The sequence below is a fragment of the Cyrtonyx montezumae genome, unplaced genomic scaffold, assembly GCF_038088225.1.
Source record: "Cyrtonyx montezumae isolate F1298 unplaced genomic scaffold, pur_monq_1.0 scaffold_5, whole genome shotgun sequence".
NCBI lineage: Eukaryota > Metazoa > Chordata > Aves > Galliformes > Odontophoridae > Cyrtonyx > Cyrtonyx montezumae.
The window spans coordinates 4,238,432-4,265,031 of NW_027072056.1; the positions used below are offsets into that span (position 1 = coordinate 4,238,432).

The window sequence follows — 26,600 nt, forward strand, 5'->3', positions numbered from 1 at the left end:
GGAATAAAAAAGGGAAGAGACAAAGGGAAGAAAAAAAAAGAGAGAGATGGCATCCTGCACACACAAAGAATCGAGCTTTTGTTTCCGTGCAGCAGTTGGCCGAGGCTCACTCATACAGCCAGCAGATAGTAGGAACTTCAGTTCAACAGCCCCAGGGCCAAGCCCCTGGCTCTTCTTACAGCACTATAAAGCAGTGCCGGCCTGGCACCGAGCGCCCTGCAGGAAATCCTGCCTCTTCCCAAGTGCCATTCCCCACCACAGCACACAGCAGGGGACACCCAGGGAGCTGGAGCAGTGTGGAGCAGCCTGCTGAGCAGCCACAGCCCAGGATCGTGCTTCTCCGTACCCACACAGACCACAAGCTCGCCCAGAAACAGCATCACTGACAAAAGCATCAAATGCAAGGTCTGTAAATACAGAAAGCACCGGAGCACACCTTTCAATCATAAAACAGATGACTCGGGTGGGCACAGCCCATTTTCTGAGCGTACTCTGCAGCACAGATCGATAAGGTAATTTCAGCAACAACCAAACTCGTACTGGAGAATCACCCCCTGCAGCATCCTGCTGCTGTGCCTGGGGAAGGTCACTTCTAGACTTCGTGGCTGCCACAGTACCCTGCAACAAGGGTCTATTGGTGAAGCCAGAGCTGAGCCTGCAGCTGTCAGCAGTTTGCCAAGGGTTTTGTGCCTCAGCCCCACCACAGCAGAGCTGCACCATGCCCGTCTCGCCGTGCTGCTCTGCTAACAGGAAGGCAGACAGTGTGTTTCTGGCTGAGGGCACTCGCAGGAAACAGCAGCCAACTAGTTTCCCTGCTAACAGCTAGCAATACTCTGATGTTCATCTTGAGTTAGGAGCAAGGCTGTGAATTCAGCAAAAAGCAAACCCTGAGAAAGCAAAACAGGGAGGGTTGCCCTGGCCTTTTCCTGTCTACAGCATCTCCACGCTGCAGGATGGCATCAGGCAAGCAACCCCCAGACCACGGCTACAAAGCCTCACTGACACTACTTCTACCCACAGGCACTCCAAGCTCACCATACTGAGAGAACATCATCACACCTTCAAAGCTCAGTTTTACAAACTCAGCAGATTTTTCCTAGCACTCCCAGCAGAGGCACAGAGCACCTCGATGGGGCACACGAGGAAACTCTGCAGCCACTGGCACAACACCTAGCTCACCCTGCCCCACTACTTCAAACAGCAGCAAGGAGTACAACGAGCACAAACCGCTGCTGCCATGCCTCAAGTCAACATGAATTTCCAAGCTGTGTGTCTGTAATTCCGTGTTCAACAGAACAGCTAAAACCACAGCAGAGAAACTGAGTGGGGCACAGCAGCTCTGTACATCACTACCCTGCCTTCCCAGGCCAGTACTCACTTGGTGGCACTGTCTGCTTTGTCCTGCGTGCTGTCAGACTCTTTCTACCCCACAGTTACTCTTAGAGGGCATGCACATACACAAGCAACGTATTATTGCATGGTTTAAGGCAGAAAGTTCCTCCAGTTTGGGCAAACGTGTCTCGCAGCAGGGGACTGAACCTGGAAGGAACATCAATTTGCATCAAAAAACTGGATACCAGAAATGAGATGTTGTCTTAAATGCAGAGCAAGGTAGGAAATTCGTTGTTACTACTACACATGCATCCTTTGGTTCAGAACCCCAACTGGAAATAAACATACAAGGACTTCAGTACCAACTGCAAGCAGTCACGTTTTCAGAGTCCTGCAATAGGGCTCCTCATTTTACATTAGCACTCCTCTCAGCTCCTTCTGCTCTGGCCCCATTCTTGTGAGGGAGCACCGGACACATTGCCTCTAACCACCTACAGCTGCCTGCATAGGACACAGCAGCACCACAAAAGCAGATCCAGCTGCTCCAGAATGAAATGTTTTTTAAAAGCAGAAGTACAAAACGAAGAACAGAGTTACCAACCAAACAGATAAAAGTCCTGTGTAAGCGACAACAAAACAGGATAACCGCCGTGCTGGGAAGCAGGAGAGCTTCCAAGGGAAGCAGCCAAGTTAAAATAATATTTAAACAGTTGACAAAATAGAACACTGAACTTAGGAAGCTGCAGAAGACTTCAAAAAGTTACTGGTATCACTCTACAGATCACAGCAGAGTCCAGAGCTTAACACAGAAGCAGAACGTTAGAAACCAAGGTAAGCTAGTTCGAAAAGAAAAGGAAACAAATCCAAAAAAGAGAGTGCAAACATCACATGTGAGGTGTTTGCTTCTGGTGACAGGTCACCTTGTGCACCCAGGCATCAAGCTTACCTCAGGGCATAAGCAACTGTAAACATCATCCTATCCAACTCGGCATTTCAAGTGCTCTCCTGGGGTACTAACACCACGAATGCTGCAGGTGTCAGCCAAGCTCTAAGGCTGTCAAGGGGACTCAGCACTGTGAAAGGGATGAAGTTCTCAACTCTCATTCTGCCTCCTAACCTCGACTCCAGCAACAGTTGTGCAGTCAGAAAGCAGCAGCAGGTGTCTGCGATGACTGTTAATGCAAAATTCATCCCTGAAAGGGATGCAGCCCTCCATCCCATCCCAACTGAAGAGATTAAAGACACTCCAATAGGAAGGTGCTATCTCACCTACATGAGGGATTTTAATCCCACTCCAAGGGAATCAGCACAACAATCTATGAGAAGATAGAAGGACATCTCCTGCGCTGTACTCAGAGCACAGACTTGTGTTACAGCATCACCTTAACCTTCAGCACAAGTGGAGCCCTAAATCACAGAAGATGGAGGGAGCATCATTATGTGCCAGTCTCTCACCTGGAAGCACTACAGAGCAAGGGTTTGCTCAGCAGCAGCTGAAGCAAGTCCCGGGGCACATCCCAGCTCCAAAAACCCAGCTCAGGGAGCTCTCACACTGCAGCTGCTGGCAGCCAGGAAGAGCCAGGAGTCGGGTTAGGGCTGGCTGCTCCGAGCTCCAGTAACACTGCCGTGGAAGTGCTATCACACAGCTTTACCAGATGTCTTAACTGCTTCCACATGAGCAATACTCACCCAAGTCCCACCAAGCATCAGGATGTTTTCTTGTGCTGCAAAAAGAACGCAGGGCCTTCCAGCGTATGTACAGCACGCCAAGGAGAACAACAGCTACTCTTCACAGACGTATTTTACAATGGAATGGTTTTTAAGAAAGAAAATTAAAGACACCCCAACTGAACGGCGCACGAAGAAAGCAAACTGCACCAAACTGCTGGGAATGTTGGCCTTCCATTCCCACCAGCTACCTGGAAAAGCTGTCCTGGATCTAAAAATCTCAGCTCCGATCCTCGTATTAAAGGAGAAAACCAAACCGAGCACTGCTCCGCTACTTACAGAAAATCCTGGACTCCTGAGTGCAAGGAATTACTTCTGCTCCTTGCTGCTCGGCCTGAGCATCAGTATCAAAGAGCCTCAGCACGTTAGCACTGGATTAACTGCTCTTGTTGCTAAATACGTTTGAAAATCCCGAGCTTTACTTGCACTCTTGAATGGAAAAAAAGCAAGGGGACGAGCAGAAGGATTTTACTAAGTGTGTTTCACACTTGGTGGTAATGTTCCAACTCTAAAACTAAGCGCTTCGCCGAGCTGTTCCTGTAATCGTGGCAGCTAGCACTTCACATGCTGAAAAAAGCCCTTTCCAAAGCAACCAAGCGTTCAGCAAACATTAGGAACTTATCTTCTATGGCCATAGGAAAAAAAAACAGCTCTTCTGGGGCGAGCAGAAAGCAAGGCCCTCTCCTTCCTCCCTCCAACACACATAGCTGCTTCCCATGCTGACCTAGGTATGAAACCAAGCAGCACCATTGCATTTGCACATTCCTCACCTAAATCAGTCGCAGCACGTGGAGTGAACGGTCCAGGAAAAATCCCAAACACCAGAATACAACATCAGTTTCATCAACAGCAATCAGTATTAGCTCAAAAGCAGCAAACACAGTAACAGCCATCCTGAATCATTCAGGGACTCAGGTTCAGAGTAAGATTGAACTCAGATGCCAAGGTTATAAGGTTGCCCGGTCTGAGAGCTAACCCCACTGCTATGTTCTGTATTCCAACACCACGTGAGCTGCACAACTAAAAGAATAAAAAAAACCCACCTTCTGTGCACACAGCACAGCAGTACTGCAGTGGGAAAGCTGCCTCAGGAGCGGGCAGCAGTGTTTGTGTGTGAAACAGCTTAAAAGCTTACAGACACATAGTTGGGATTTCTTACAGACTTTGGATTGGGCTTGCTCTTCTCCTCCAGCATCCTCAGTGAGAAGTGGAGGCTGCAGGCTGGCCATGCAGACACCGGGCAGCTCCAGGCTGTCAGGACAGGCAGATCCTCACCATCACTGCCAAAAATCCAGAGGCCCTTTGCAGCAGCACCTGGAGTCGGGCCAGAAATTGTTCTTCCACCCTTCTGGTATCCTGAATCCTGACTACAAGGTCTGCAATTATTAATCTGTTGCTTTTGTAATTCCTGACCAGTCAAAGCTTAAAAACAGAAGAAAAAGTTGGAAACCTCTTTGTTTCTTCCCTATGTACCTTTGTGGTAACGTTTTGAAATGTAAAATATTTCTTAAATACAAACCAAAAATGAGTTAGTTTTGTTGTGTTCTCTTCTAAATGAGCAGATGACAGATGAGCAGAAGAGTGCCTTCAGCTCAGCCCCTTCCAGAAGGAGCTGCCCAGCCAACCTCAGTCTGGCCTCAGCAGAAGTGAGACCCAAACCCTCAGAAGAGGGCATGGCATTTTGCAGGAGATGGGCTTAGGGGAAAGACACTCTCATTCCAATTTGTTCAGGCCCATGATTTATCAGAGACCTCTCCAGGAGGCAGGAGCTTAAACAGTAAGGTCAATCATAAAGCATCTTTCAGAAAGTCTTCTCTCCCTCCTGTTCAGAAGATAACCCTGCAGGTAACAGCACTTCTGCAAAGGTTGTAAATGAAAAGTGAGCATAACTGAACAGTAGAAAGTATTACATTTATTTCCAAAACAAACCTCACAGCACTGGGCGAAACTCTTAATTTCACTCACAAAAGCAGCTATGGAAAGTCTTCGTGTGCTGACAGTTGTACACTCTTGGGAGCACACGATGAGTCAAATACCAACAACAAAACAAGCAGCAGGGAAAAAAGGTACGAGTTGAGTTGGAAAGACTTGCCAGTGTATCCCCACCCCTTCAGCCACCTGCCAGCTGTCCCCATGCTGGTTCACACTATGCTGAATCCCTCCTGTAGCACAGCATCCTGCTTGTGAGCCTCGCTCTGACACGTCCATTTCTACAGTGCTAGAAAGAATTCAACGTATGTTTTTGCTAATTTGGCACAGACCTAGAGAAGACAAATTCAAACGTAACACATGTGCTGGTAACCAGTAGTCATATACCTTCCACAGGACAATGTTCAGGATCGGGACCAAATTCACACACACTGCTTTGGACAAACTTGCCATGAAGACAGGGCTACCAGTTTCTGTACTGGTGAACTACAGTGCATTCCAGCAGATGAATCCCACTGATGGAGGACTGAACGATACCTGAACTTTTTGACATCTGAACTTTCAGAAGGGAAGCTGTCTCCCCCCAGGCTGATCTGCTGGGATGCAGAACAAGTCCAGCCCTGGGTCAGCAGCTGTGTGAAGAGACTTTATCCTTCCTGAGACTCAGCCTTGTATGCAGGTGCTCAGCTGATCAGCCCTTGGTCACAGTGCTGCGCTTTGCAGGGCAAGGAGCAGTACACAACCTGTGTCTGCAATGTAAAACCTAATTGAAAATGCACGTTCATTTACCACAGCAGACATCACTCCAAGACAATACTGTGCAGCTACAAAACTCTTGAAACTCTGAGACAAACTTGATCCAAACTGAGGAAGGACGTACCTCCATGAAAAACTAAAAGTTAAGCAGGTCCAGTCTTCCTGAATCTTTCTGAGCCTCCCTTAGACTCCAAGACAGTGTCTCTGCTTTGGTAAAGAGCTGGTCCACGTCACTATGTTTCTAGAAAGTGAAAACAAAGCTTTCCCACCACCTTCTGTTGGCAATTCACTTGCACCTTTTCCCAACTGCCAGCAGCAACATCATTCATTAGCTCTGAGTGTCTGCAATCAGCCCACTGCTGTGTCAGAAACAAATGATAATATCTGATACTATTACACTGACATTAATAGAGAAAGGAGCCTATCTGAGCATTCAAAATCTGTTCCAAGCCCATCATTCTCATGGATCCACCTCGGTTATAAAGAACTAAATGATCCCATCACCGTGATCAAGCTGTGCAATTCATTTTGTTTTATTTATTTACAAAACAACCCACACAGAAGCTGTCTTCCATCAGTTTAAGCACAGCCACTTGAGGCATCTGAACACACAGCATCTCGAAGGACTGGCAGCTAAAGCAAGGCAAGCAGGGCCAAACACACACTGCCTGGCTACTACACACCTCTCCCTCCTCCTGCTCTCTCCATCACCACCTTCTCCTCCCCCCAATACCTTGGTGAGGCAACTCACTTTTAGAGCTCCCCTCTCAGACCCCGCTTGCTGGCCCCAGTGCCTGATTGCTGCTCACGTTTACCACCAGGCCCAGCCAGTTGGAGCAGCATTTCCCCAGGTACCATTTGTTTTCACAGCAAGTAACTTTTGCTTTGTTGTGGCTACGCACAGGCATGTCTGTAACGGGGACTGCTACAGGAAATGCTGGCACAGAAGTCTCATGGAGCCCTCAGCACCGCAGAGACCTCCTAACACAGAAAGGAGATAAAAGGTGAAACATACAAGACTGACACAGGAACGTGAAAGCTTTCACTTCTTTCTGATCCCAGCAGCTTTCCTATCAGCACAAAGACAGAACCAGAGCCATCCATACCCTTACCGCTTCTCCAAAAGTCATTCAGGAACCAAAGGGGCTCGAACATTTTTCCCTTTTAAACCTATCTGGAAGGCATACAAGCACGCCTGAGTTCTGAAAGAGACACGTCTTCAAAGGGGCCCACGATGCGAGCTGCCCGTTCACCCACGCACTCCAGCACCATCCCACAGACCCGGGAGCAGGTGGCAGTGCAGGGGAGCCCCGCTCCGCGCCCGAACGCAGTGCCCGCCGCCCACAGACTCCCTGCGTTACCATGAATTCAGACTGCACAGGCCGAGGCCGACGGGCATCCGCGTTCCTCGTTTCCCATGGCCACGCCTGCGCACTCGCGCAGAGGATGTTACCCGTTCCCCCCAGCGCTCCTCGGCTCCCAGCTGCAGCCCCCGAGCACCGAGCCCCGCGCCGAGCCTCTTCCCTCCTCTAAAACCTCCCTCAAGCGCTCCTATTACTGAAAGCTCACCGCGTTCACAACGGGCACGAGCGCCGGGCGCGGAGCTCTCACCCCGCTCGGCCCTCTCCATCCACCGCGGTTCCCGAGGGCCGCTCCGCCCCGCGGGCTTTCCGCATAGCGAGCCCTCCGCTGCGGGCCGAGGCCGCTCCCCGCGCACCCCTTCCACCCCCCCCCCCCCCACCCCCCGCGGAGCCGCCCGGCCGGGAGGGCCCACAAAGGGCGGCAGGTGGGAACGGGGCCGCGCACTCACCGGGGCTGGAGGGGGTGGGGCGGGCAGCGGGGCGCGGCCGCCACACGGCGCCTCTGCAATGGCGGCGGCGGCACCCACCGAGGCGGCGGCGGCAGGAGCCGGAGGGGGAAGCGGAACCGCCGCGCGTGGCCACAGCCCGCGAGGGCGGGGCGCCGTCGCGGGGACTACGTTTCCCGGCAGCCCCAGAGAGCGCGGGGAAGGGCGGCGGCGCGCGGGGGCCGACGGGAAATGCAGTCCGCCGCGCTGAGCGGACGGAGCGGAAAAGGGAACTTCACGCTCTCCTTGCCCGCTGAGCGGCGGTACCGCTTTGCCGCCCCTAACCCGCCCTCGCAACGCCCAGCCCTCTCCTCAGGCACAAGAAAGTAGGAGCGCTTCGTTGTGACACACATCCATTTGTGAGTCAAAGTTTTAGCTCCCAAAGCAGCCTCCAGCATTCCCCTTTCATCGCTGTAATCCCCTTAATTCGGTCCGTACACCTATTAACGATGGATAAGCTGTACCCAGGCTTTTACCTACGTTTTATAGCCAAAAGCTCAAGCTATCTCCCCATCACCTCACTCCCACCGGGACAGCACCTGGGAGCCATCCCCACAGACTGACACCAACCCTCTAGCTTGCTACAGTGAAAACATTCACTGAGAGGTTTTGCAAGAAATACTCAAGCTCATCTGACAAACCTCATCAGCAGGAGCTCAATGAACTTCCAGCAGATACACTTAATGAAGCAGGTGCCACACAAAAGGGTACTGAAGACCCTCCCCCCCATCCCCCTTCCAGCAGCTGACAGCGCTGAGCCCCTCGTGCAGCACAGCACATAAGGACAAACTCGACTCCATGAGCTAAAACCACCCTGAGAGACAAGCATTACAGTACCTACTGACAGCATCTCTTCTCAGCCCTGCGGCACTGATACGGTTAAAGAGCCACCAAAGCTCTCTGCAATTGTTCTCTTTAATTTCTCCCTTCCCCCACACAGATGCAGAGCATGACGCCTCTGAGGTAGTGGATGAAGTACTGGCGCAGCCACTGTCATTCAGCACAGCCAGGGGAAAACAAGAGCCCACTGTCAGAGCACTCGCCAACCTGTCGTGGGCAAAGTCACAAGATGAGCTGTCTATTGAATTCCAGCAGAAGCAGAGGAAGGATGCCCAGGGGATCCCGAAGCTACAGCTGGACAGTGATGAAAGGCTGATTCTGCTGGGGAACAGTCTCTGCTGCATATAAAGGAAGACAGAATTTGAAAAACCAGAATGTTCATTAATCCCCCTCACACACATCCAGAAAATCACCTGCTCTCAACTCTGAGCTTGAAAGGAATGAAGTTCAGCCCCGACTCCCCCTGTCAGCAGTCCCTGAGCTACTGTAAGGTCACAATGCCACCTACTGACGATCAAAAACAGCCACCAAGTTGTGTCAATCTAGAGCAAGTCAGTTTTTCCATGAAGTAATTTCCTCTCCATTTCCTTGTATTTAATCAACTGTTCTGATGGCTGAATTCAAGTCTTCTAAATATTTGCTTCTAGGTTGTATCTTTTCAACCCATCTTCCAAGGGTTATTTCAGCTTCAGACACCAGGTGAAATTTCCTCAGATTTTCCAAGTTCTTTGAAATGAAGGATTTGAGCAAGAGCAGCTAATCCCTTCCAGTTACTAAAACTAGGCAGGCTGATTTTTAAGTCTTCTACCGTGACCAGAAAGCAAGGAATACCCCTTCCCCAATCCAGGCACAACCCATCTGGGCAGTGTAAACAAGCTGCAGATTCAGGAACTTGAAGGACTAGATGTTTCCCATACCCTTAACACCTACTTCTCAAGACAGTTTGTTTAAATTCAAGAAATACAAACACCTCTGCAAAGAGAAGCAGGGTAGCCAAAGCAGGCCACCACCTAGGGGAGGCAGACTCAGCTCCTGCCTCTGTACAAGAGGGCAACAGCCCTTTAGGGTGCCCTTGTGCATTACCAAGATGTAAAGAACAGCAGTTAGTTTTGCTGGTTGGAGCTCAGGCATTTTGCACTCCTTTATTCCAAGCAGGTCAGCAGGGAGAAGTCTCCATGCTTGCATACAGCAGCAAGAATCAGGCTGGAACAGAGCACAGTGGCAAGAAGAGTCACGACACACACCAAGAAACTGTGTTCTGTGTGCCCCACCGGGACCTGCAGAATCAATTCTTCATCCTCCTACAAGGGAAAGGAAATCAGTTATATACATTTAACCAGTTTCGTTTGGTGCTTTTGTTTTTTTGGTTTTTTTTTTTTTACACCACAACTCAGGGGATTAGTAACTACTATTTAACTAGCCCTTTGCTAAGGCTTGATTTCATATCCCAAAAGAAAGAGGAGATGGGACTCAGCCTCTCCATTTACTGCCCTTACAGAGAGCCAGTTGCTCTTGTACAAAGCCACTTTTCTCCAAGGTGAACAACTCCTGGTTTCTCCGTGACACAGAAAGCTGCAAAATATTTCTGGATGAGAGCTGTATGTACTCTGAAGGTATCTTAAATACAGGAAGGCACACGTTAAAGAAACAACAGACTTGTTAGGAAACAAATTAGTCTTATTTCTGGATCTCTACAGTACCACAAACTTTTCAAGTTTCAAAGGCAGTTGTTGGCTTTCTAATTGACCTCGGTTCACTGAGGCACTCAGCCAACCTGATGGCAAACAGCAGTGGCCTTTTTTAAGTAGTTATTTCTTCAACTTCTGGTCTTCCATCTCTTTTTTTCCCTTTTTCCCCCTATTAGACTGCAGCAGAGATCTCCCACTTTGCAAACCTACGCTGCAGAGGCCTTTCTTAATTCAATCGGTGCCAATTATAGCACTGTGAATTCTAGGATTCCAACTCAACTTCTCAGAGGAGGAGGAAAACAAAAGAAAAAATGTAAAGGTGAGGAGAGCAGCCACCACAGAACAGCACAGGATGACACCCATTAAAAGCAGGTCAGAGAGGAAGAAGGGAGCCTCTATAAGAAGTCACACAATGAGGCTTTTATCACTTAGGTCCCATGCTCTCGAAGCTGCTCATCACAGAAAAGGATGGCAGTTGTTAAGCAAGAAGCACAGATTTCCTTCAGAAATGGGAACTCACAGGTTGGTGCGTTGCGCTGTACCACTGACAGAGGTGGTCCTTATTCCCCAAACAGGGAGCCTCCACTTCAGCAGGCTGCCAGCACTCAGGTGACAGGTGCTCTGTGGAAGACAGGCACAGCAGATAACTAAGGATGAATCTCATCCACGGTCTCTCTGTTCTTAACAGGGCAAAGAACCCATCATTGACCTACGCATCCCTCAATTCCAGCCACACAGTTACAACCTCTCAACTCCCCAAAACCACAGAAGTCATTCTTCCACGCCTTCCTGTTGACACCCTGTTGTCTCATACAACAATGTCCCTACGATACCTGAAGTGCTTTTGTACCTATAATAAAAACAAATGGCAGAAAAGAAATTGAAAGATTTCACGCTCCTTTTCTCTGACCAGGAGGTCTTTCGTGCCATTAGGTTTATCCCAGAAAATCATTGCTCAAATAACACCCAAATGAAGGTTAAAAAGCTGAAATTCATGAGCATGACTTGGGAGCTAGAGAGAATGATTTCATGAAAGACAATATAAACTTTGGGGAAAAACAGAGGGTAAAGTTACGTGAACAACTGAAAATGCTCACCGTCAATGGAGACCAGGTTCTTGTTTCAGAAGAATCTGTGAACTACGACCGTTAAGAAACATGCTTTCTCCCTTTTTTGCCCCATTCAAGTGGGAGAAGACAGGCTTGGAAACCACGAGAACACTTTGCTTAAGCACTAGAAGTAGCTAACAAACCAGAAGCTCACCGTCACAGCAGCAGGCCACTATTTCTGCACCTCTCAGAGCCACCAACGCGTCCTCGCCGCTTCCTGCCGGCCGCTGGTAGCGCCCATGGACAGGCAACACTGCCCTGAAACAGTGTGAGCAGCGAGGGTCGGGCTGCAGGTACAGCACAGCAGTGAGCTCTGCAGCTGAGTACTCAGGAGCCTCCACATCAACAGCATCGGGAATTAGCACTGCCTGTGAGGAAATAAAGACAGATACAGCTGCTGCTGGAATCCACACCAAACAGGGATGCAGAAAGAACGTTTTGTGCAGGAATCTGGGATGAAGGAGCTCACAGTCTGCTGCTGCAACCTAATGCAGCACCACAAGGGACAACTGCAGCTCCTGCACTGACACGCTGCCCTTCAGAGTACCAGGGAAAGCATACTGATGGAGTTTATTCTGTGTGTGTGTCCCCACAGCAGATCTCTGCAATAGGTCAGTCACACAAATCCCCCTAAAAAGCAAAGACAGCACAAAGCATGCTCTAGAGCTGTCCATCTGAGTATGAGCCTAGAAGACAAGTATCTAAAATAAAGCGAGCTGAAGCCCAGTCCAAAGTTATACTGCAAGTAAGTTTAAACTAGTGGTTGGTATAAGCTGTTCTACTTTACGAGTGTCCTGCTAAGAACAGAGCCCCAGCAAGCATGCCTGTGTATAGTTTCAGGGTTGTTTCTTACCACATGTGCACAATCTAATGAGACAAATCGTGGAAGAGGGAAAATGGGATAGGTCCCACTTTAAATGGGAGAACTGAGGACCAGCAGTTCAAGCAGGCTGCACTGGAGCTGAGAGCTGGGCATAAATCTCTCAAGCTTAGTTGGGGAGCTGTGATGAAACAGAAGCTGCATGTCACTTAGAGCATACTGCAAAAGCCACTGCTTTGCTTTGTTGAAGACCCTGATTAGTAGTGCACACAGTAGTGCTCTGCTCCCACGTGCTCCTCTTTTGCAGGGGGTTAGCCTTCCTTCTTTCCAGCCCGGTTAGCTTTTCCCATAGCCACCTGGATACGTGGCTGGATAACTCTGAGCAGCACCGCAGCAGCTCGCTGGTAAGCACACCCACACACAGAAACATCAACGGCAAAACACACCCTGCTGAGGCGAGGCCGCGAGCGTGACAACGCGCAGCACCTCTCAGCACGGCCTGCAGCTTCGGATCGACGCCTCACCTCCGTGACGTTGTGCCGCCGCAGCGACGCCAGCTCATAGGGATCCACGTAGACCCCCGACGGCAGGCGAGTTCTGGCGGCCACCGTGCATCCTCCCGCGCGCTGCCCCGCCGCATCCAGCTCGGCCTTCACCAGCAGCTCCCTTCAAGCAAACCGCGGGGGGACACGGCTGAGCCCCGCGTCGCTGCGCCGCAGCGCCGAGCCCCGTCCGGCGGCCCCACCTGTGGAAGCCTTCGTTCAGCAGCTCCTGCGAGACGACGCTCCCTCGGCAGGCGGACTGCACGTCTGAAACGGCACAGAACGAGTGAGCGCCGGCACCGAGCGCCGAGCCCCGCCACAACGGGCACTTACGGAGGGCACAGAGCAGCGCGCCCAGCCCCGATCGCCACCGCCACGCCGCCGCCATCTCCGAGCCGCCCCGCGAGGCCCCGCCGCCTCAGGGCTGGGACTGCCCTCAGGAGCGCCTGATCCGCGCGAAGGCGGCGGGCGGGCATTTTGAGGAGCGTTCCGCAGGCATTTACAGCGGGCGGCCCTGGAATGGGGGGGGGGGGCTTTGCCGGGAGGACCCCTCGGTTGCCGTGGCGACGGCCGAGGCCGCTTCGCGCGGAGGGTGCGAGCTGAGGGAGATCGGCCGCGTCGGTGCCTCGGGCAGTGGCCGAGGTACCCGGAGATGGGAGTTCGCCATCGCTCGGCAGTCCCTTTGCTTTCCTGCAGGCGGCAGAGCGGTCGGAGGACGCGGGCCGGGCGCTGTGCGCCCATCTGGGCCGCGGGGCAGCTCCCGGGGCATTTCCGTCCCACGAGAGCAAACGGGGTCACGGCCGACGGCGGAGCGGCACCGAGGGGTTCCCAAAGCGGATCAGGTAGAAAAGTAGGGGCTGCCGTTGCCAACCGTGCTTCGGTGTGAGGCATGAAGGGTGTTGGAGGTTCATTTCTGAATCTCTTCTCTCTCCTTATCCCGTCCATCCTTGGTCATGGATGTGCTGCTGTCTGGAGATCACTCTGAACCCATAAGAAGGCTCACAAAAATAAACCTGCTGCTCTCCCTCTTGTTGTTTGGTTTATGTTTTAAAAAAGGGAATTCCACTGTTTGCTGGGTACACATGCGAGCTTCTCCCTTGTCAGGTGCAGTATCTTCTAGGGATCATTTGACCATGCAGTTCTTAGCTGGTGAACCAAAAGTTTCACTTGGGCATGATGCATAATCCAGATTTAGAAGCTGAGAGGTGACAAGGGTGTAAATGAGCCATGGACAGTCACCCTGCACGCCATGCCCAGCTCAAAGAGCGTGTGGGGATGTGTTCAAGTTCCCCCCAAAGTCTGGGAGAGCTGCAGCCCGCCTGAACGTGGGTCACCATGATCCTAACAAAAGGCTGACAGAGGCACTCGTGCTTTCTTTCCCTTTTATTCCCAGTTCTTCAGTGAGTGATATAAGCACGCACGCTTCAGCCAGCAGCAAGAACTGCAATGACTTGCATCGCGAAGAAGTGCGGCGTTCGCTTTCAGCCTCCATCTGTGATCCTGATCTACAAGGAGAAGGACAAGACCCGCCGGCGCGTCATGCCTGTCAGAAACTTCTCCCAGTTCTCAGGTGCGTTGTTTCCCTACAGCATTCCCCAGTTCACACGTGGGGAAAGGAGCAGCTGGTCACAGCACCAGCGAGCGGGGAGCACGCAGTGGGCTGCTTTGGGGTAATGCTGTCTACCCAGGGAGCCCAGGGCAGCATTGTAACCTGCTAAACCTGGAGGCCTCACCTGTGAGGGTTAGGGAGAGGATGATCTCTACTTAAGGAGATTTGCTCAGCCCTGTAATTCTTGGGGGTGGTTTTGTCTTTAGATTGCAGCATTGCTGCTGAGCAGCTGAAGAATAACCCTCGGCACAAAGCTTACCTGGAAGGAGTCTCACTGCGTCAGCTAGAGAAGCTGTGCCGTTTGCTGAAAGGGCACCTGAGGGGAGAGAGTCTGGCTGAGAGCCTGGGAAGGCTTCAACGGGAAGAGACCATTGACCCTGAGGAGGACATGAACAAACTGGATGACGAGGAGCTAGCCAAAAGGAAGAGCATCATGGACGAGCTCTTTGAGAAGAACAGGAAGAAGAAGGACGACCCAGACTTCATCTACGATATTGAGGTAGAGTTTCCACAGGACGAGCAGCTGGAGTCCTGTGGCTGGGATGCAGAGTCGTGTGAAGAAGTCTGATTCTGGCCCAAGAAGACAGATCTCATACCCCTAACAGAGAACGGCATCACCTCGCTTCCTCTACTGCAGCATCTTCTGTTTGTGAGGTTGATGCACTTTACATCGGCCACAGAGAGTACTGGAGGTGATGTTACACTTCACTGCATGCCTATGGCATTTGTTACTGTTTGTTAGGACACTCGGTCTGCGTTCAGCTACGTGCTGGATAAATCAGCATCTCCATGAGAATATTACTCTAAGCAGAGGTTCCATCTGTGATTTCATGTTGCACAAATTAAATCCTTCATTTAAAAACAACGGAGCATTTAAAAAACAAGTGGGTCTTGGAAGTGCTGTGGGGATGCAGTGCTTTCCAGGTGATGAAAGGAGAGGTTTTCCGTCCTCACACTGCCAGGGTTGGTGCTCCCTCAGTGTGTGCTCAGCTCTGGGAAAATGTGCTTACATTTGAAAGTTGAAAGTATATGTACAGAGAGAGACAATGGTAGGAAGTCACAAAGTGTAGGAGTGCTTTTAGAGTAAAACAAAGGCTTTACCACTGCTGTCTCATCAGTCTGCAGTTCCCATTGCTCCGGGTGCAGCCATGTTTCCCCAGGCTCCTTACTCCACCGTTGGCCTTCGTTGTCTGCTGGCTTGGCTGGGGCATCCCTCCACATGCTCATGTATTAAAGCTGCACAGCCCACATTCTTACCCTTCCTGTTTTGCATCTTGAGCAATGCTGGCATCTCCCGCTGCCTGTGGATGCTCATTTGTTTTGCTTTTTGTGTGAATGTTGCCAAATCTCAGCTACCTTCTGTGCCTGCTTATCCCACTGACCTTACATCCCGCTTGCCCACCGTGACAGCGTCGCCTGGCTGCAAGAATACAGGGGAGGACAGCGCACATCTGCATCCACACATCAAGGCCAGAGCTGGCAGAGGTGCTGAAACGTGGCTGCAGTGCCTGCTACCAGCAGGAGCTGCTGGAGGACATCCTGGAGCTGTCACTGTGGGTCCCCACTGTCCCTTGGGTGAGATGCTCGTGAGCCAAAGAGCGGCTGAAACAGGCTGAGGGATCCCCCAGCTGGCACCTGACCTGCTTTTGGCTACTGCTGTCTGAAACAGGGCCATAAAACAGCTGTGTGGATGTGACGGCCTTCTCCAGTTCCCTCCAGTGCTGTTCTCTTGGCTCTGCTCCTCCGCATCCCCTCCCATAGCTCCACGCTCAGATTTGCCCCATCGATCGCAGGGCACGTGGCAGCCAGCAGAGAGAAACAGATGACAACAACACTACCAGAAATATAATTTATTGTTGTGTCTTTCGGCTGGAATTGTACATCTCTGAGGCTCTTGTCTCACTGGCACAGCGGGCACTGCCAGCAGTGGTGCCACCACCAGTGCAGAGTGGGATGGTGACCGTCCCAGTCCTTGTGGTTTCAGTTCTTCTCCTTCCCAGTTCTTAGTGGTTTCCCCTGGGGCTGAAGTTCCAGTGGCAGACCCAGCGAGGCGGAGCTGCCGTTCTTCCATCTTTTACCTTTCCACACGTGGACGTGAAACACCACAGAAGTTCACCGTGTGGGTGCAGGTTTCGTGTTGGCCGCCGGGCACGTCCCCACGGTCACACACGGAGGGAATAAATAAAAGCAAGCACCCCAGCAGCCCAAAACACCACTTCTGGGCCACGGGATGGACACAAGTTCTCAATCCCCCACCCGCCTGCTCACCTTCGCTCCCAAGAGGGCCCTTCCCCCTCCTCAGCCATCAGTACGGGCTGGACACCCCACACCGCCTCTTCACCATTTGCAGCAGCTTTGGTTTGAGCATGAGGAAGACCACAGTGAAGGCCACCAGCAGCGTGAGGCAGGTGGGCAGGGCAAGCACCAGGTAGAGCAGGGCCACGTCCGCCGTCCGCCAGCGGCAGTCCCGCAGGACGGGCTCGGGCAGCGCCGCAGCGCTCAGCCGCTGCGAGCCGTAGTTACACGTCACTGCGCGCCCGTCGGGCACGCGCAGCCGCTCCACGCGCTGCAGGGCCTCCCACCAGCCCAGCGTGCAGCAGTTGTAGGGGTTACGGCTGAGGTAGAGCTCCTGCAGGCTCCTCCCCAGCGGCCTCCACACCACGTCCACGGGCAGAGCCTCCAGGCAGTTGTCCCGCAGGTCGAGGCTGCGCAGCTTCAGTGCGCCCAGAGAGGCGGGGAGGGCGGTCAGGGTGTTCCCCGACAGGTCCAGGCCCACCAGGCTGCAGAAGGCCGAGAAGTCCACCGTGGTGGAGGAGAGGTTGGTGTTGCGGAGGGACAGCACCTGCAGCGTCGCAGCCAGGTCCCGCAGCCAGCCCAGGTCCCCGGACAGAGCCTCCCTGTTGTCAGAGAGGTCCAGATGCGTCAGGGCCGTCCCTCGGAAGGGGTGGCCGCCCAGGTCCCGCAGACCACAGCCGGCCAAGGAGAGCCGGGTCAGGGTGGCGAGGCCCCTGATGTCCACACAGGGAGCGCTCCGACCCGCAACAGCCGGCCGGGGACACAGGTCCAGGCGGTTGTGGCTGAGGTCAACTGTAGTGATCTGCTTTGTGTGAGTGAAGACGCCGTCAGGAAGCGCCCGCAGCATGTTGGTGCTGAGGTTGAAGAGCTGCAGGCTGGGCAGGGTGGGCCCGGCGCCCGCGTCCTCCCACAGCTCCGTCAGCAGGTTCTGGCTGAGGTCCAGCTCCGTCAGCATGCCCAATGGGTCCGGTCCCGACAGGTGGAAGGTCTCCAGGCAGTTCTGGTTGAGCTTCAGGTGTGTCAGGGCGGGCATTTTGGCCAGGAAGCCCTCGGGAAGGTACCAGAACTGGTTCTGGCTCATGTCCAGGAGGCGCAGGGAGGAGAGGTTGCTGTAGCAGACCTCGTCCCACAGCTTGACTGTCGTGATGTTGGTGGAATTGCCATCGATGAGCAGGAACTGCACGGTGACGTTCTCCAGGGACGTGCCGTTGGGGAGAAGCTGGTAAAAGCTCATCTCGTTGTCCTTCAGCAGCAAGGAGTGCAGCCTGCTCTGCCGGGGCAGCACTGGGAAAAAAAGGAGCTGGTTGTGGGACAGGTCCAGCACCTCTAGGTCAAAGAGGTCATCGCTTTCCAGGGCCAGGAACCACTCGATGATATTGTAGCTGACATTGAGCACTTGCAGCTGGGTCAAGTTGAAGTCCACGATGCACGTCATGTAGTTGTATGCTATACTGAGCCTCTGCAGCCTCTGCAGCCCTTCAAAAGCTTGGTCAATCTCAAAAATGTAGTTCCTCTCCAGGTTCAGCTCCAAGAGCTGCGGCAGGTTGGTGAAGACGGATGAGTCCAGTCTCATGATGACGTTCCTGGCCATGGACAAGGACTCCAAGGAGGACAAGTTGCTGAGCAATACAGATGCCATGTCCTCAGTGAGCTGGTTTCCAGCTAGATCGAGCATCCTCAAGGCTGGCAAAGCAGAAAGAGCAGCTGCTGTCAGCGAGTAGTTGGTGAAGAGGAGGTTGTCTGCCACGGAGAGCGCATGGAGGCCCTGGCTGCCCAGGAAGGCACCAGGTTCAATGAGCTCCATCCGGTTCTTGGTCAGGCTGAGATGCTTCAGCTGGTGGTATGAGAGCAGAGAGGTGCGGCCCAGGACCCGGATAGTGTTATCATCCAGCAGCAGCTCTTCAGTGTCACCTTGCAGATTTTCAGGGACAGAGCTCAACCATTTTCTCCTGCAGTCTGTGGTGCTCTGCACCTACAGCAAGAAGGGGACATGTGACAACTCACAGTGAGGCAGGAGATAGGGGAGATGATAAATCTGAGGAGCAAAGTGGGGATGGAAGTGGTTCTTCAGGTAAAGCCTCATTGTCCCACTCCAAACCTTAGCTCCAGTGCTAGGCCGGCAGCCGGGAGAAGGCCTTGAGAAGCTGAGGTGCCTGGGGCTTATATAGGGCAGAATCAAGTGACTGGAAGAGCAAGGGTTTACAGGAGAGAGGACTTACATGCTCGCAACCACCAGGAGACATGGCCCACGCTGCATCCACCCCATCTCCCCATCCTACTGCCAGAAGGACCAGGACGAGGGAGAGAACAGGCAGCGGGGCCTCCATCTCAGCAGCAGCTCTCCTGTGGGGACAGAGAGGTCAGGAGCTGCAGCACGCTCAGCCCAGCAGCATCCCCAGGCCACCCACGACAGCAGCGTGTCACTCTTGCACACCTTCCTGCCCTCAACACTCGGACACCACAAGCTACTCAGCTAACACCCACAGCCCTGGGACCCCCACGGGGCAGGAGAAAGCAAGCAGCAGATGCAGAAGGGCAGATATCACCCCACCACAGCCAGCATGCTCTGAGCTCACAGCCTCCTCCCCACTGCCAACACTCCAACCTCAGCACTACCCAGGTTGCTTATTTTGTGGGACAGGAGCTGCCAGCATTTGCATCTGGGGAGAAAGATGAGGCTCAGGCAAATGAGCAATGAGGGGCTCAGCCTTCTCATAGCTGCTGGTGTTTGAAGAAGCGATCAGAGGTTATTTCTGGCAGCTGGGGAGCCAGAGCCCCGTGCCTGGGGGTAAGTTGGGGACACCTCCTGGGTTGTCTCCAGTCTTGGGACAGCCAAAAGATGGAAGCCAATACTAAATCCAGGGGGGGACCAGAGGAAGCCCCCTTTCTCTAGGTGAAAACTAGCACCCCTCCAAGCCTTCAATCTCCATGCCACGGCGTGAGGTCCTCGTGGTGTCCTCACCACAGCACCGCTTCCCAACAAACCCAAGGGCTTTGGCTCCAGTGCAGCAGCAGCACCCGAACCCCTTTGCTCTCCCTGCCCGGCTTTGGCCTCCCCTCTCCGTCCTCCCACGTTTTTGGGGGGCAGGTACTCACCAGCCGTGGCAGCGCACGGGGGGTGGGGCAGCTCATCCTGCAGCCCCTCCACTGCGCTGGGGTGGGGGGGTCCGTGGGGCCGGATGCGAGGCACCGAGGTGTTCTCCCACCCGCTTTGTGCTGAGCACTAAGATGGGCTTTGCGGAAGGAGAGAACGGAAACTGCAGTCACATGGAGGCAGAGAGCGCGGCGAGGCGTTCACACCCCAGGTCGTGCACCCGCGGGCAGCCCCGGCTGCAAGGAGGAACCGCGGGGTGGGGGCTGCGGGCGGGGCCCCGGGGCTCAGCGGGATCAGCCTGGGGCTGCTCGCTGTGGTTGTGTTCAACCTCGGCACGTTTCCTGCAGGGGAAGAAGAAGGAAGGGGCTGATGTCCTTCTCGGCATCCCAAGCTCAGGCTGACATTGTCCCCAGATGCTGGGGGCCTGCCTCGGGACGGCAGCACCCAGCTTCCTGTGGTGCCCAGGTGAGGCTGGGATGCTCAGGGAGCTCTGAGGCTGCTCGGGATTCTGGCAGACACAGAGCCGGGCTGCAGGTCCGTGCCAGGCCAACACAGGAAGCTCCCAACAGACATTTGGGAAGCCAACGTGAAGGTGTGCTGGACAGCTCCAGCCCTCCCTTCCCACTGCAGGCCTCCTCAGTTCCCCTCCCGGGGATGCTGCTGTCTGGGTGACCCCGACCCATTGGACATCTGCCCGCAGCAGCCCCCCCACGCTCCCGCAGCCAGCACACACAACCTGGGAGATTTTTCTTATTTGCTTTTACCCCGAATTTCATTTCTTCTCTGGAAGGAGGCTCAGAGCTCCCACATCACTCTCAAAAAGGCCCTGCGGTTTCATTTCCTGCATTTTCAAGGAAGTTTGAAGTCTAAAAATCAAGAAGGAAAAGAGAGAAGCACTCAGCGTTCAAGCGAACCAGAGCAGATGTCAGAAACCCCACAGCGGGGCAAAATTCCCAGGGCGTTACTTGAGGTCAGCAGCACCAGCAGATAGCTGCAGACCCCCTCCTGGCCCCCAGCCCACCATGAGGGCACTCACCGGGTGGCAGCAGCTGGAAGGGGGGTGTGGGTGCCGGGGGGTCCTGCAGGATGCTCATCACAGCCCAAAGGGAACCAGGTGAGCCACCAGCATGAGCAGCTGCAGGCACAATGCCTTCAGGCTGGGAAATGGAGGCTGTTCAGCTGAGGACATGGCCTCCAGCACTGAGTAACTGTGAGAGAGGACGCCTCATTTAACTCATGGGCGAGCGTGCCCCCCCAGGGCCCAGAGGGAAGGCAGAAATAGGTCTTAGTAGAAAGCAAGAGGTCATTTCTGGAAGCGTGGGGCGGGCAGGAAGGGAAGAGGGGTGCTGGTCAGCGGCCCGGCCACATCCACTTCTCAGACTCCCTCACCCATCCCTGGACCGGCTCCAGCCCTGTGGTCTGCGCTCTTCCGTCTCCCACCTCCACCAACGCAGGCAAGGAGGAAGCAGGGCAGGGAGCAGGAGCCACAGAAGCCACCTCGTTTCCCCCCACGCTTCCCAATGCTCAGCAGGAGAGCTCAGCACCGCATAGCTGGGTGCTGGAGGAGTGGATGCTCTGCAGAACTGCTCGCAGCGTGTGAGCAGCGGGAAGGGAGAACTGCTGACCCTTCCAGATTACACCCACGGTTTGCTGTTTGCATTGCCCATGCTTCCTCACAGGGCTGCGTGATGTGGACACACCGATCTCAGCTCTCTGCGTTTAAACCTGTCAGGACCAGAAGCTCTGAATTCAGCCAGAGGAGGAGGTGCTGAGGAACCACTCCATGACATCACCCAGCGATGCATGCTGGCACGACCCCAGCTCCCCTCTGCAGTCACACACGCTCCCTTCCGGCTGCTGCTCTGCTGAAGAGAAGTGAGAAACGGTGTCATTAAAGCAAAGGGAAGTGAAACTATCTCAGCCCTTGAGCGAGCATGCCCCCTCCCTGCTCTCCTGCTGGTCACAACGGATCCCCAAGAGGGGACAAAGCCTGCAGGGTGGCAGGGCTGTGACACTGACACCTTTTCCCAGCTGACAGTGATAGGACAAGAGGTAATGGCCCTAAGTCACACCAGGGGAGGTTCAGGTTGGATATCTGGGACAATTCTCCTAAAGAGCAGTGAGGCACTGGCACAGGGGGTGGTGTCACCGTCCGTGGAGATGTGGCACTGTCAGTGGGCGTGGTGGGATGAGTTAGGGTTGAACACAATGATCTCAAAGGTCTTTTCCAGCCTTAATGATTCTATGATTTTCACGCTGAGAAGAGCAGCTGCAAGTCTTCATTCAACAGCTCAAGGTGAAATACAGAGAGCTCGGTTTACAAAGCATGAGGTCCTACCCTCGAGACCCTCCATAAGGGCTCAGGTGACCGTCTCCCATGGGATCCAGGCCAAACTGTTCAGCCATCTGAGCACAAAACCCAACAAAAACCCATCCCAGTGCCTGGGGAGCACTGCAGCCTCCTCCCCCCATCCCTTGGCCTCAGCTGCACACTCGCTGCCCACTGCTGGAGGAGACACAGAGGCTGCAAAGCTTTACCCACCGCAGTATTTGAGACACCACGCCAAAACCATTTAGGTCAATGTCTTTTTCCAGCCCCCAAAAATACAAAGTTACACACTGATAGCCCTGGGGGCAGTGGGCAGAGTCCACCTTCACGATTACTACTTAAAAGCTGTTGGGCTCCTAGGTGTAGGATGCTGAAGGAGCAACCCATGGCCACACCTGCAGGCTCTCAGCTCCCAGCCACTGAGATCCCCCTGGCAGTGGAGCTGCAGCCAGCACCGTGCTGTGAACGGGCACTGGGGGGCTGTGGCTGGAGCACAGTGTGTTACACAGCCTCACCGGGCCTGGGGAGGGAGCACACACAGCAGCTGCTCACCTCCACAGGCTGCAAACAGGTCCGTGCTTCTGCTATCCATCAGCTTCGTCTTGCCTCCATTCTCAGCTCACCAGCTGCAAACTCGATGGGCTGACCCTAACAGATGCAGCAGGAACTGGGGCTGACAGACAACTCCCCCTGAAGGCTCCTGCGAAAATGAGAGCAGGTTCATGACCTGAAATCAGAAGTTCAAGAAAGGATTAAAAATAACAATAGATCACTTTGCCAAACACACAGTGAAGCAGCTGGGGACATGGCACACGGTGGTCCCAGGGCAGCCAGTCCTTACACACTCAGTGCTGCTGTCTGGACGAAGTGAGGTGAGGTTCTGCAGCAGCCGGGAGCTCGCAGGGAGATCAGGAGCTCCACACAAAAGACAGCAACACACAGGGTTACACCTTTGTACTTTCCTCCATTCAAACACTGCCTGCAGGTAAACACAGAACCAAAGAGCCTTTAACAATAGACCAGCAATCTGGATTAAAAGTCAAAATAAATCGAGCAAACACGGAACAACCCCAGACAGGAGAAGGGCATGTCAAACGGCAGCAAAGGTTCCGTGTGAAACGTGAACACTGCACAAACGTTCAACTCCTGCAGCACTGTTCACTTTGCCCTCTGGTGGGAGGTTTGAGAATCCGTGCTGAGGTCACACCACCCCCAAAACAGAACAAGGAGAAATCAGATCCGGCATCGCTGCGGGAAAAGCCTTCGGTATTCATTTCCCACTTCATTAATTTCTCCTTTCAACCAAATTAGACCTTAGTGCCAGGTAGCCTAGGATCGTTCGGATAAACCAAACACGTCGCCCTCCTCTCCTTTTAAAAGCTCACTTTGTCACCGTGGAAAGGAACGCATGTTGGCAGTGCAGCTTTCTGGCTGCAGATTTCAGTGCCTCCTCTGCACTGTGCAGTGCTCACTCAGTGTCCAGGGCTATTTATAACACGCCAGCCTTGTGGAAGTGTGGAGCACATACTTGGAGCCCATCAGGTCAGCTGGAAGCTCCTTTCTCACTTAGAGGCAGATTCCATAGGCTAATGAAGGGAGAAAAGAGGAGGGGAAATAACACCTGAGAAAAGGGGGCACTTCCAAGTGTTAAACGTGTAACAGACCAGAAGCTTATCCCCAGTTAAACAGCAACACTCCATCTCGTCAGACAACAAACATGAAGCTGATGGAGGTCATAAAGTCAAAATGAGAAGAAATTCAAGGGCTTGGCCTGAACTGAGATAGCAGCCTGGAAACGTGTGGGCACAGGAATCACAGAGGGCTGGTTGGCTCCCAAATGCAGCTGCTCTTACACCTCTTTTCTCTAGGTATGACCCAACTATTCCCAGGCTGAATGGGTTTTTTTTTTTCAATTCATCACTGCTGTCATCATCGCCGTGAAAGTGGAAGAGCAAAAAATAGAGAGAGCCATCTGGAGAACACATCCACGTCTCAAGGGAATTCAGAAATACAGCTCAGCAGCACAGGGAGAGAACATCCACAGCAACAGAAGCTCATCCTGTGCACGGACACAGCCCACCAGACCACGGCCATCTGCTCACATTTTGTCACCTGAAACGTGGCCAAAGGTTACAGCACCAAACGGCATTTGCCCAAGAACTTACCCAGAACAAAGCAGCACAGCCTGAAGCCAGAGCAGCCCAGCCAAACCTAACACAGCATCTGTGCAAGCACCGTATGAATCCCGGGAGGCACTGCCTGCTCTGGAGTCAGCAATTCTTACAGTTAAGGCTCAAAAAGCTGCAAAGGAAGAAATAAAAAATTAGCAGGAATGCCATAGCATTACTACATGTATTAAACCTTACACCTCCTAGATCCTCACTGCACCAGAATAATCCTAGAGTAGGGACGGGCTTGGGAGAGCTGCAGGGGGGGCACACTGGGCACAGTGTGGAGAGGAGAGCTGCCTCCCATATTTCTTGTTGTCCTGAAAGACGAGGTTGTGCAGGCTGCCAGACCTTGCTGCCCTGTCCCCTCCCATGCCCAGAGCTCAGGTTGCTCCCAAATGGCAGTTCCAGCTGTTTGAATCTGGTCAGTGCTCAAAACTTCTCCTACAGACCCCTTTTTATTCCCTCCCCAAGGGCAATCTCAACATCTGCGTCCTCCTAAGTACTCCAAGCCTGAAGTATAGAAGATGAGTAAAGATGGTTTCAAAATGATTTAGCAAGCGGGAAGGGCTGCAAGCTAACAGCTGCCTGGCTAGTCAAAATATACTGGTGGGGAAGAGCTCAATTGGAGCTGGTGGCACAAATACCCCAAGTTGTTCCTACCTGGGCCTGCTACCTCCTCTCCCACAGTAATTTTTAAGGATGGTGAACAAGAAGTCAAGAAGCACCTTGCAGGGCACCTCCTGCAGCAGCAGGGCAGCACAGCCTCAGCACTGAGCACAACTCCTCCTCTGCTGCCCAGAACCTCACGTTGGAAGACCTCCAGCTGTGAGAGGGTGTAATTTCACAGCTCTCAAGCTCCCTGTACCCACTCCCCAGGTTCTCCCTTCCCGAACAGTCACGGAGCAAATCACCCAGCACCATCATCCTCCTCACAATCAGTTTTGTTCTGCCACAGCAGAGCGCTGCTCCGTTTCTTTCCTCTCAGCACGCTGCAGAGGCCATCGCAACAACACACACAGATCAGTCCTTCTGAATTATAGCAGAGTTTATTTTAGTATTTTGTACAGCCAGCATTGGTCTCCAGGAATAAGTTATAGTTTACGTAAGTGAGCCCCCCAAACCCACCCATAAGGAATGTTCAGCTTTCACCACACCTAATTTAGAGGGAAATAATTTATCGGGTAAGACGCAGTCTGAAGAACGGAAATCAATCCTCATTTGTGAATGAAACTCCTCCCAAGTTCTCAGGGTTTACTTACATCTAATTGGACTCAGGACCAAGCACGGCAGCCACGCCTTACTGAGAACACACAGCTCAGCAAAGATCTCGTTCTCTGAAGCAGGATGGGATTTTTCCCTCCACGCCACGTGGTTCTGCCAGGCAGACACGAGCCCTGAGCTCCGGTCCAACCAACGCTCAGAACTGGCTCTCCTGAAAGGTACTCACTTGGTGCTGCTCTCACCTCAGCAGCCAGTTGCTCTGAGGACCATTTAAAACATCATTTCTCACTGTTTCCTTCACGTAGCCAAGTGAGCTCGACACCGATACCGCCTTGAAGCAATAAGCAACACGTAAAACAAATACACTGAATCCTTTCCAATGGTACCAACGTGCATGCTCCGTCCCAGGGCAGAACGTGGATATTTACTGTGTGAGAAGCACTCCTAGGACAGCTCTTCAGCAGCAATGAGGCACCTCAGTTACGTGCTTGTGCTGCTTGCCTCCAATTACGTGAGTAAAAGGGGGAAAGCAAGCGACAGCCTAAGAGACATTCCTCTTGCTCACAGAACTGCCAGCATCCGAGGTGAAGCAACTCACATTCTCCAGCAAAAAGCCAAGAAGAGTTTGCACAAGGATTTTGTTCTCCCCCTCCAAAGATCACCCCATCACTAACTGAAACAGCCCGCTTTGCTCCGGGAAACACCGGCAACCAAGAAAGGAGAGCTGAGAGCCGGGCAGGCACGCAGCCCTGCGAGCACAGAGCCCACCAAAGCAGCCCTCCTGCAGGCAGCACCGACTGCCAAGAGTCAGGATGCTGGGCAAACCTCGTGTTTACAACGTGGACCACACATTTTGGAAAAACAAAACTTCCAGGGCAATTTTGGTTGCGTTTCCTACAGAGAACAGAACTCCTGCTGAAGCTATGGAAGCTTTCAGCTACACAGAAAATGAACCCACGCAGCACCGTACTCCACAAGGGCATTCCCAACTGCTCCACGACACGACAGAAGAAGTACACTTACATGAATGTTATTTACCTGTCCAAAGATTTTCCGAAGCCCCTTCAAGAAATTACATCCCAGTTAGAATAAAGCAAACCCTTTCTCTTTGATTTAACTGTTCTTTTCGACGTGTTCCATATATACAATTCTTAAAATACACTTAAAAATAGCTGCACACGTTTCATATTGTTATACCAGAGAAGGGCAGCCCGCACAGACTGCACTTCTGGGTATGTTAAAAACTGTAAATAAAACCCAGCCAGACTCGCTCTCCCCGGTACCCACGTCG

At 53.0% G+C, this 26,600-nt stretch overlaps 4 protein-coding genes across 4 annotated transcripts in view; 2 read left to right on the forward strand and 2 right to left on the reverse strand.

Annotated features, from left to right (window-relative positions):
• SLCO2A1 (solute carrier organic anion transporter family member 2A1) overlaps positions 1-26,600 on the forward strand; it is a 196,856-nt gene that overhangs the window by 96,990 nt on the left and 73,266 nt on the right. The window lies entirely within an intron of this gene.
• On the reverse strand, positions 9,557-12,978 carry PIGX (phosphatidylinositol glycan anchor biosynthesis class X). The gene is made up of 5 exons (XM_065748399.1): positions 12,794-12,978; positions 12,573-12,714; positions 11,383-11,596; positions 10,640-10,740; positions 9,557-9,732 (listed from the first exon to the last, which is right to left on the reverse strand). The coding sequence occupies exons 1-5, from the start codon at positions 12,976-12,978 to the stop codon at positions 9,574-9,576; spliced, it is 801 nt and encodes a 266-aa protein (XP_065604471.1). The 3' UTR covers positions 9,557-9,573.
• Positions 14,018-14,792, forward strand: CEP19 (centrosomal protein 19). The gene is made up of 2 exons (XM_065747845.1): positions 14,018-14,160; positions 14,406-14,792. Exons 1-2 carry the CDS (start codon positions 14,037-14,039, stop codon positions 14,765-14,767), a joined length of 486 nt encoding a protein of 161 aa, XP_065603917.1. The 5' UTR covers positions 14,018-14,036; the 3' UTR covers positions 14,768-14,792.
• On the reverse strand, positions 16,205-19,828 carry NRROS (negative regulator of reactive oxygen species). The gene is made up of 3 exons (XM_065747882.1): positions 19,591-19,828; positions 18,714-18,837; positions 16,205-18,466 (listed from the first exon to the last, which is right to left on the reverse strand). The coding sequence occupies exons 2-3, from the start codon at positions 18,819-18,821 to the stop codon at positions 16,505-16,507; spliced, it is 2,070 nt and encodes a 689-aa protein (XP_065603954.1). The 5' UTR covers positions 18,822-18,837; positions 19,591-19,828; the 3' UTR covers positions 16,205-16,504.